General features: G+C 49.6%; 1 protein-coding gene across 1 annotated transcript; it reads left to right on the top strand.

The window, feature by feature from the left end:
* The first annotated feature begins 3683 nt into the window (after nucleotides 1-3683).
* LOC310829200 (uncharacterized protein) lies at nucleotides 3684-10853 on the top strand. The gene is made up of 2 exons (XM_083707426.1): nucleotides 3684-3910; nucleotides 8589-10853. Exon 2 carries the CDS (start codon nucleotides 8589-8591, stop codon nucleotides 10281-10283), a length of 1695 nt encoding a protein of 564 aa, XP_083563552.1. The 5' UTR covers nucleotides 3684-3910; the 3' UTR covers nucleotides 10284-10853.
* Nucleotides 10854-11046: the final 193 nt, after the last annotated feature.

An 11046-nucleotide genomic window follows, 5' to 3' on the forward strand; every position in this document is an offset into this window, starting at 1 on the left:
GGACCTGTGGTTCGTCAGATGTTTTTGTTGGACTACAACTCCCATCATCCCTGACTACTGGCCATGCTAGCAGAGGCTGATGGGAGTTGGAATCCAACAACACCTGGAGAACCACAGGCTCCCTCATCCCTCGGGTGGGTTTGGTGTGCTTCCATTTATGGGATCAGTGCTCCTCATTCATGTGCAATTTTTGCAGCTGCCTCATGATGTCATAAAATGTTAGCCTGTATTTCCACCCCCCCTGTTTAATTCAAATTCCTCTGCAGAGATCCTTTAAAAACAAACAAAAAAACAGATTCTAACAACCTATTTCTGATAGCTGAATGATCCACTTCCAACATTAAGTCCCTGTCTGGAACCACCCTCAAGTTTTCAACGTTGTGGGAAGAGATGGGTGTTGATGCAGTCCCCCTATTCTTTACTTTTGGTGTCACCACCAAAAAGGTCCTGCCCTTTGTGTCTGCCTGCCTGCATTACCTCTGATGGAGATGCATACCCACTATACCTTTAAAGCAAGTATGAGATACACTCTTTCCCTCAAAGAATTATGGGCACTGTAGTTTGCCCCTCACAGAGTTCTGAGCAATGCTTTAAAAACTACAGACCCTCCAAGTGTCCCTAGGGTATGGTAGGACGTCCCTCTTTTCATTGGAGGATTTGGAGGGCCCTCTGCAAAGCGACCCAGAACACTGCTACCACCTTCAGCTGTTGGGTAAAGGCTACCAGAGTCTACCAATAGAGGAGGGATCCACCCAAAATCACTTTGGCCAAAGCCCCCTGAAACCTGAAGCAAGCCCCAAGTAGCTGCTGGCATAGAAAAGACGATGGGACACTATGATGATCGACAGGCCCAGCCCTACTGTTGGGCAAGGAGAAGCAGGCTTCTTTGGCAAACCTGAGGGAGATAGGCATTCCTGTGAAGCATGGGTTCCTGAACCCTCAAAGTGTCCCAATTCCCCAGGGACAATCCTGGAATTATGAAGGCCGCTCCGGCTTCTGATTTGATCCCAGAATGTCCCGATTTCCCCCGCCAGTGCTGCCACCGCCAAGCTCAGGGAGCAGGATGAGCCAGTGGTGGTTCTGAGTGGTGACAGCAGCAAGGGACCATCCTATTGCCTCTCCATGGCCTCTGCATGACTACCGCTTCCGGCATCGTCTCTTGGGCAGCTCATAGCAGCTGCTGGAGAGCAGGTGAGGAGGAGGGGAGACTGTGGCCGCCAAGGACCTCCACCCAACACGCCATGTGACACTGAGGGGCAGGCAGAGGTCACGGTCGCCCTGGGTGGGAAGAAATGAGGAGCAAAATCTTGTTTTTTTAATACGTAAAATGCTTTGTGAATCCCCATCTAATCTTGCCCATTTTGTTTCTCCCCCCCCAAATTATTTATTTCCCCAAATTATTACAGATTGAACCAAATGAATTTAATACAGTTTCTTAAAAATGAGCTTTCCCATCCCTTTTCCAAACATACGATCATCATCATTTCCTCGCATAGCCGTATCATTTCTTATTTAGAGTCCAGTTGACACCCTTCACTTGCCGTTAAACCATTCTTCCAGCTGGCCACTTTTTTCACCTTATAAACAACACCTCCGTTACATCTTATAAATAATCCATTTCATTGTTGTTCCGGACCTTGTGTGCTGGGAGAGTTAATTACTATCTTCCATTGTTCGGTTCATTGCAGTGTTTATATGGATAGTACAAGGTCACATTCCATTCCTTCCGTTGTTTACAGACTAGCGTACGAACTGCAGCCATAAATTCAGAGTGCATATCCAAACTCCGCCATTAAAGTTCTACTTTGGAGTTCTTCCTCAGCGCACAGTTAAAAGCAATATCTTTTCTCAAATTCGGCTTCATTCACCGCATCTGTTCAGCAGCAGTTCATTCTCCCCCACACACTCCATTCCTCCAACAGCACTCCTAGTCCAGTCCAGGAATAATTTTAAAGAAATTGCATTCAACCTTGGTCGAATGAGAAAGGCATAGTAAAACCTTGTCGGTCAAAGAGCACCTCTTGATTAATGCCAATTGTCCAAATTATTGAGGAACCAACCACAAATCATGCCTGAGACAGAGGTTCATCCATGGCAGGCACATACTCCCAGGTCGCACGCACTCTGCCTTTCAAGTTGGCAGACACTGTCATAGTCCTGTTCTGCCAGCCATGGCAGAGAAGAAGAAGAGTTTGGATTTGATATCCCGCTTTATCACTACCCTAAGGCGTCTCAAAGTGGCTAACATTCTCCTTTCCCTTCCTTCCCCACAACAAACACTCTGTGAGGTGAGTGAGGCTGAGAGACTTCAGAGAAGTGTGACTAGCCCAAGGTCACCCAGCAGCTGCATGTGGAGGAGCGGGGAAGAGAACCCGGTTCACCAGATTATGAGTCTATCGCTCTTAACCACTGCACCACACTGGCTCTCTGTGTGAGGGGAGCTCAGTGGAGGGGGAAGGCAGCCAACCAGCCAAGTCTCAGAGGGGAACTTGCCTGGAGGCAGAGTCGGCAAACAAGGTCCAGTCCTTTCCTAAGGTCAGGAGTATCTCATTTCATGTAGTCAGATGATACGGGGGTCAAGAAAGCCGAGGGTCTATGGTCACGAGAAGTAAGAAGCAGCAAGGTCTGGTCAGGAACAACGAATGTCATTTCCAGCAACTGACCGAGGCTGGAAACTCTGCTTTAAAAAGCTGGAGCCAGCAGGTTCTCATCAGGAGCAAGAAGGCTGATGGAGTCACTTCACTTCCTGCTCCTTCAGGCTGCTGCTCAGCAGGTGAAGCTGACTCCTGGCCCATGACAGACACGGGCTTGAGTGGTGCAGCGCAATGCAGTGAGCTCCCCAGACCCCACTGGGGAACATTGCCAGGACTTTTGCATCATCAATCCTGGCTTTCCCCTGCCTGAACCTCCTCACTGCCCACAGAGAGCAGCGAGGAGTTACCGCCATTGACTTGTGACGTAGCTGGAAACCTAATCTTGCCCATTTCTAACATTTAGTTATTGGTGTGTGTTTTCCTTTTTGTAAATCTACCAAAGAACAGCATAAAATATAAGCTGGAGTTAGGGGTTTTCTCAGGACGATGGAGGGTATGTGGGCTGTGTCCCATTGGCATAGTGGTGGCGGCACCTGCCCTTCTTCCGACAGGAAGTGCTCCGCAGTTGGGGAACAAAAAAAAAAAAAAAAAAGGGTTGAGGAGGGTCAGTTGGTGGGGAGTGAGCAATGTCTCTATTTTCATCTGAGCAATTTGAGAGAGTATGTGTGGTGAACCATCTAAAAACAGCATTGGTCCTAGCATGAGGAAGGTGTTTGGTGCTTTACTACAGGCTGCAAATGGCTCTCATTGTCATTGTCATTCTAAGTTTGCAAAAGAGGCGGGTTTGTGCGGGAGTCAGAGGAAATTGGATAATCTGGGAGACAGATGGTTCTTTCCCATTATCTTTAGGGAAATCGGGAGCTGTCAGCTTTTCCCACATTTGCGGTTTTAGGGGCAGAGTCTCGGGGTTTTTCTCTGTGTATGCAACAGGAACCTTTGCAAAATATCCTCGGATGCGGTCTCCTCTGTGCAGAAGCTTTAATCACACTAATAATCGGGACGAGCCTTTGTTTTGCCACAGCAGCCCGAGGTGCCCTGTGGGCGGTTGTGGAATTTCTTGGCAGCAGAAGTGAGGCTGCCTGGCCAGGGCAGGAATCCAAGTGAGCAGGGAGTGACTCAATATATTGTCGGGCCCTGCCACACGTTGTCGGTGTCTTCACCTGTGCTCTCGGTCTGACTGGCGGGTTGTTTGGCTGCCTCCAAACTAGGATATACACTGCAGGACTCAGGATCAGCTGTGGTTTGACAAGAGGGTCTGGACTCCAAAGCAGGACGGATGAAAGAAGAAGGGGAAACCCACGTAGCCAAGTTATCAGGTACGGAGAGGAGTGAACAGGGGTACGTACATTTATTGGCTAACAGGGACAAGGAGCTAACTTGGCCCAATGGTTTTGTTCTCTGAGAAATAAAACGAAAGAAGTAACTTGCCAAGGGGGCGACTCCATGGCAGGTTAAGTCACTTCACGCAAGAAAACTCAGAACCTCGGGACAATACGTCATGTGGTAGGAAGGCCCTGGAGGATGAGAGAGCCTTGAAGGCAGCAGTTCACAGCTTAGGAGAATTTCACCGCATTTATTAACTGATTGTTTAAAATGAAGGCGGATTAGAAATCAAAGCATTTTTAAAAACCCAATAATACTAAAAGAAAATCTCACAAAAATAAGCAAACATATGTACCGCCAGACAAGACACCACATTAGTGTAAAGCAGGATTTTGGAATGCATTATCCCATGTTTGGTGGAAGGGGAGAGAGGCAGAGTTTTAACCAAAGCCCAGTGCAGCTGGCAGCGGGGTGGTCATCTTATAAAGTAGTTGTGTTCTATGTTATAGCTCAAGCACTACTAGGAGATTTCTGGGAACTGCAGTCTGTTGTGGTGCTGGGAGTTGCAGTTATGTCAGTGGTCAAGTACAGTTCCCACGATTCTTTGGGGGGAGCCATATGCTCCGAACCTCTCTCCAGCTTGCTGCCTTTATCAGCATACACATCACTCTAGACAACTCTCAAATCTCTGCTTCAAACACCAGCTTTATCTTCTAATTTAACTTTGAGCTGAGTCTGGCACAGAGCCCCCTCTCCTTGGCTTCTTAAAGGCCCATTACCTTTCCTCCCAATGGCTCATCTCCCAGGCGATCTCCTGGACATGGGGAGCTGGGTCCAAGATCTAGCAGTCTGGCATCCAGTTTAGCTCCCCAAGCCTTGACTGAATTCTAACACCTACTGGACCCAGGGAATTAGGGGAGCCTGGCACCTAGAAACCCATAGCAATATGTTAGTGGCTGAAAGAGTCCACTGTGGGGATTAGATGAGTGAAAACATGTGAGGAGAGGCAAGTCAGAAGGAAGGAATATGGGGGCTGTGAAAATGTCCCACCAAAGAAACGTAAGAGAGAAGGAAACTTCCAGAGACAGTTCTACCAGGTCTTGCTTCCTGCTGATAGGAGGGGCCACAGAGGCATTGGCACTCACACTAGACATTTAAAGCAATATCATACCACTTTAAACTGTCACGGCTTTCCCCAAAGAATACTGGGAAGTATACTTTGTTAAGGGTGTTGGGAATTGTTAGGAGAACCGTATTCCCTTCACACTGCTACATTTGCCAGAGCTTCTTGAGAAGAGGGATTGACTGTTAAACCACTCTGAGGATTGTACCTCTGGGGGGGGGGGGGGAGTAGGGAGTCACCTAACAACTCTGGACACCTTTAAGAACCCGCAGTCCTTGCGGGAGGGAAACCATAGGTGTCTGGATGCTGCTTTAAATTCAAATGGAGCCTTAGGTCTGCTCCATGTATTTACATAGAAATATGCATAGAAAGCACACACACCTATATGGCAGCAGATCCAGTACCTATATCATATCTCTCTAGAGAGAGAGATCCAATACTTCAGTCAACACAACTCAACACAACTCCCTCTCTGTGTTCCCGTCTTTCATTCAGAAGCAAAGGGCACTGCCGGGTGAGCTGCTCACTGAGCACGTGTCCTGATTTGTTTGCAGGGAGATTAGGCAACAGCTGCATGCACACCATATCTTTAAAGCACGCACCCCAAAGGAATCCTGGGAATTGTAGTCTGTACCGTCACAGATCTACAAATCCAAGCTCCCATCACAAACTACAGCTCCCAGGATTATTTGGTAGGTGGGGAGTGGTGTCATGTTATTTAAATGTATAGGGTATATGCAGCCAGAAGCTATTTAATGAATATTCATTCTGATATTCATTGTGGAGTGGTTAGATGACATTCCTTCAAAGGAAGTGTCACCCTACATTTCCCAGTGCATTTCCCAATAGTTTTGCTTATCACAAAAACTCTGAGCTTTTGGGGTAAGTGGGTCTGCTGAGCAAAGCCTCGGAATAGACAAAAATTGCACAACCTGAGTTTGCAAGTGTGTGACTGAAACCCACACAGCAATTTCAAGGGTCTGGAGGTGCTCAGGGAGGTATTCCCAACCGTCAAGAGATCATCTCCTAACTATTAGTTCCCATGAATGAAACAATAAGCAACCACTACAAACCAGCAATCTGCCTGACAAAGGAATATTCTGCTAGCAGCTGTCATGCTAATGTTGAAGGAAGTAAACAGGCCTAGCCCTGCAATCTGGGCCAAGTGACCCGCTTCAAGTGGAACAGAGGAAGGCAGGGACTAATGCCTGAACAAGGCCTCAGGACCTCGTGAAAGGTTGGCCTTAGCTGTGGGCAAATCAGAGAAAGGGGGAGAAGGAGACAGAAGGAAAGAAACTGATGGTGGAACAGGCATGAAGAAAGGAGTGGACAAAAGAGGATGACTGTGAAAGTCAATAGAAAATGGAAGTTGCGGAAGAGGGGAGGAAGGGAAGTCCAGTGCTGGCTGGACCAGAGGTTTTCAAGCTTGAATCACTGCAGGATTACGGGGCTGGTATGCTCCAGAAAAGGTTTCCCCAAGCCTGGGTTGTTTACTGAGGTTTCACTCTGGAAAGCAGCAGAAGGCTGGAGACAGAAAGCCAGGTGTTAGCAAACCTGGCAGGTAAGGCTTAAACAGGGCACTTCCAGACCGCCACAGTTTTCGGTTGGGATTCGATCACATACCTGCCAGTTCAGGTTGCCCAGTTGCAGTTGGTCAGGAGGTCTTGCACAACGAAACCACTTTCCCAAATGTTTGGACTTCTTCCAACCAGGAAAGCTTTGGGGAAATGCTTTGGAAAGTGTGGCATAACTCCTGCTTGGTGCAAGTCATCTAAACTCCGCAGGCGCAAATTGGGTTGCACGTAGGATGAGGCTATCAATGACAACAAGCCAGCAATAAGCCTCTGAGTACTAGTTCCTGGGAATCACAAATTGCAAACAAAGTGTCCTGATTTTCCAGGGACAGTCCTGGAATTACAAAAGCCATCCCGGTTTCTGATTTGATACTGCAATGTCCTTATTTGCCCCACCAGCGCAGAGCTCAGGGAGGAGGATGAGCCGGCGCTGTGGTAGTGCAAGGGAGCATCCCATTGCCTCTTCATGGACACTGCTTGCCGGCCTTCCTCTGGCAGCTCGAAGAGCAGGCGGGGAGGAGGAGGAGGAGGAGGAGGAGCTGCCGCGTGACAGCCAGGGGGGAACAGAGCGGAGTGCGAGGAGTCTTGACCTTTTTTTTTTAATATAAAAAATGCTTTGTGCATCCGTATCTAATCTCACCCCTTTCTAAAATTTAATTATTGGTGTGTTTTTTCTTTTTGTAAATCTACCAAAGAATAAACTAAAATAAAACCAGGATTAAGGGGTTTTCTCAGGACGGTGGAGGCGTGTGTGCTGTGTCTTGGTGGTGTCACTTCTAAAAGGAAATGCTCTTTGGGGTGTGAGACAAAAAAAAGAGGGGGTGTTGCGCAGGGTCAGTTGGTGGGCAGTGTGGAATGTCCATTTTCATCTGAGGAATGTTGGAAGGTATGATATTAGGAAAGTGCTGTTGTGTTCAGGTCCTGCGTGGCCACTGTGAGAGCAGGCACCTGTCAGGGACCGTGCTGAGGAGGGTTGCAATGAGGAGGAATGGTGGGAGCCACCTCCTCTCCCTGCTCTGCTCCTGAATCTTCCCAGGAGGACAGCATAGATTTAGAACAGTGGTTTGCAGAGGGGCATAGTTCAGAACGCAGAAGCTGGGAAATACTGGATAGGGAACAGCTAGGAGAAGAAGCACTGGGAGAGATAGAGTTAACAGATTCACAGTCTTTGGATAGTATCCACACACACCCTCATCTCCAAAGTCATGGAGAGCTCAGAAAATGTCAGAACAGAAAGCACAGAGGCTACAAGCCCAGAATACAAGACGTAGGAGTGAAGTAGATTAATAGGGACGGAGGGGGGAGTGACCCTTAATTGGGAGCACCTCCATTCTGGGTAGATGCTTTCTTTTGTCCTTCGCTGTGTTTATTAAAGAAACTAACTGGTACGAACTCATTTTGCTTGATCTGCTCATTTACGCCATGGGGTAGGAAGCTGATTCCCTGAAGCCTGACAGCTGCAGGACTAGATGGGCCTTTGGCCTGATCTACTGGGCCTATGTCCACCCTGGAAGCTGAGGAAGAGAGTTCTGTGCTTTTCCCCTTCACCCCACAACCCAGTTTGGCTCACTCCAAATAATGAAAGCACATTGACTAGATTTGGGGGGGCAGGAGGCCTTCCGTGGGACCCCTCCCCGAGCAAGTCCATCTTCTCTATGTCACAGTGCCTGCTCTCCATTTTTTTGCCACGAGCCCAACGTGGCTAACACCCAGAAGGAGAGGGCAAGGCAGGTATAGACAGCCGCTTCCTCCCTTCACGTGTGGTTGCTTGCATAGGACAGAGGAACAGGAAATGAGGGCAAGGAGGAGGCTAAAGGCTCTGTGGGTCGACAGTAGGGCCCCTGTTGTGGAGTGTACCTCAGTTAGTGCCCAGTGGTACCAAATCCCAGTGCTGGCCCTGGGTAGAATTCCAATGCAGGTTCCTGCCCAAGGCCTAACCTCCCCTTTCCCACCCCTACCCCTGTCTCTCCACAGATGTCCATCATCCTCTCAGGTCTTATCCATCTCTTTCGGCCATTGCTGTCCTCCCTTTCCGGTGCACTCGACTGCGAGGGCTTGAACCCATGGTACTTCCTGCTGGGCCTCCGCATCATGGCCATCTTCTTTGCCAATGGCCCCTGGGACAAGATCAAAGACGACACCAGCTGCAGTATCACCGAGGGCGAAGGCGACCTGTCGCGAGAATTCTGCACAGCCCTGTGCTACAACCAACATTTTCCCATCTCCATTGCAGCAACATGGGGGCTGGTATTCATCGCGTTGATCCTTCTCGTAGGGCTCCTGCGGCTCACCACCCCCAAGGAGAAGAAGAAGAAGAGGAGGAGAGAGAAAGAGGATAGGGATAAAGGGGAAGGCTTGGCCATTGTTGCCACAGCATCCCACAGTGGCGTCCCCGACATATCCACCATCTACAACGTTGGGCGCCGTGGTCTCCCTAGGCACTATGGCCACGACCATGCCCACCATCGCCACCATGCCCACCATCCTTACTATACCCACTGGGATGATTGGCACGGGGGGCATGCGGCTCCCATGGCCGAAGGGTATGGCCCCAGTGTGAGCTACGGTCCAACGGGCACTAGGCAAACCAAGATGGCCGCACATCAAGGTCACATGAGGCAAACCACTGCGGCATCCTATTGCGGTGAAAAGGAGCAGTGCCACGTGGCCACCAAGAGCACCTCAGCCTCCCTTAGCGGCTCACCTTACAAAGGCAAAATGCCCCCTCAGTCTTGGCCAGGTGACGAGCACAGAGAGCCCCTCCATTGGAGATACGCCGACCGTCAAGAATCGGGTGGTTTGGCTGATGGGTATGCCATGGGAACACCTAAAAGGTACATCGGCCAAGGTATCCGTGATGATGGCAAATACAACACGGCCACCAAATGCAAGTCAGACACCGAAGGCAGCATGGGCTATGTCCCTGCCCATCCCTGGGTAGATGACAAAGCAAACATGGCCATCAAACGCAGGCCGGCTCAGGGGTGTAAGGTGCACGGCCAGCGCCACGTAACCTTTGACACCACAGGCAGGAGTGATGGGGATGTGTGCAACCAGCCATGGATGGCTGGAGACTCCCACTGCAAGCCCGTTGGCCAGGCTCAGGTCATGTCCGGACCAGGCATGGCTGCCGGGCCGATGCTGTGTTACCATGGAGACACGGCCTGCACATGCACCGAGTCTGAGCCATGTCACGCGACCCCGCCGTGTGAAGCTGCCCACCACCACGACCGACACAGAGAATCTTCTAGGGGGAAGAAGAGGCCTAGGATCACTAACATCTGTGGTGTCCCCCTCTTTGATATCTGGGTGGGACTTATCCTTGCCTTGGAGATCTCTTTCCTCTGTGTCATTTTCATCTTCCAGATGCCCAGGCTCTGGGGGGTGTATTGGGTATGTACCCCGTCGACTCCCAGGTGCCAGCAGCGGATTGAGTGCACCATAAATGGCAGGGCTGAGAAACGGGTGGCGCTGTGGGGGCTGGTTTTCACCTCCATCCTTTTCATCATCACCTGTGCCGGCTACTTCCACCTGCGGATGTGCTGGAACGAGAGCTGCCAGAGAATGTGTGGGGAGAAGGAAGCGGAAAGCCACGAAGAAGTGTGCTCGGAGGAGTCAGAGGAGAAGGATGACGACAATGGCAACAGAGGGCGTGAAGTGGGGGTGTGAGAAGGGTGGCGAGAGGCCCAGGCAACCACCTCAGGCCTTGGATCCCAGGCTCGCATCAGAACTGAATGGTCCTCCATACAAGAAGTCCCCTCTCAGGAAAAATCCAGAGGAGGATTCTGGGAACTGTAGTTTATCGAAGGTGCTAAGGGTTGTTGGGAGACTTGTATTCCCACCCCAAAGCTATGATTCCCAGAGTTCCCAGTGAAGAGGGATCGCTTGTTAATCTGCTTTGTAAATTGCAGCTATGAGTGGGGAATACGGAGGGTCCCCTACCAACTCTCAGCATCCTTAACAAACTACAGCTCCCATAATTCATTTGGGGGAAGCCATGACTGTTTAGTGGTATCACAATCCTTTAAAAGTAAGGTGTGAGTACGGCCTCAGTCTGGTGAATTCCAACGTGCCACCTTGAAACTGCAAAGTCTAGAATTTTGTCACTTCTGCATTAACTTAAAAGTCTGCGTTTTCCTATTCCAGGCCTTGTTCTCTCTGAGATTGTCAAGGTGTGTCTGGGGAGCAGCCCATGCAGCAGTCTGAAGTTTAGACTGTAGATGGCGGGGTCTCACGTGACTGAATGTTCTTCCGTTTAAAATAAAATCTCTTACATACAGAAAACAATAGATTCTCCAAGTCAGTCGGCATTTTATCAGCCGGAGCACACTGGAGCGCAGTTCTGGCACCTCTCTCATGGGCGCCACTTCTGTTGTTGGAAAAATCTTTGCAAAGTTTAGACATTGCTTGATTTTCTTGTGCTACTGTTGGT

This window comes from Podarcis gaigeae (genome assembly GCF_964106915.1).
Source record: "Podarcis gaigeae genome assembly, chromosome: 13".
In the NCBI taxonomy this organism is placed as follows: domain Eukaryota; kingdom Metazoa; phylum Chordata; class Lepidosauria; order Squamata; family Lacertidae; genus Podarcis; species Podarcis gaigeae.

Bases quoted from the DNA above. Each gene is read 5' to 3' on its own strand.
- LOC310829200 (XM_083707426.1), top strand. From the start codon at position 8,589: ATGTCCATCATCCTCTCAGGTCTTATCCATCTCTTTCGGCCATTGCTG.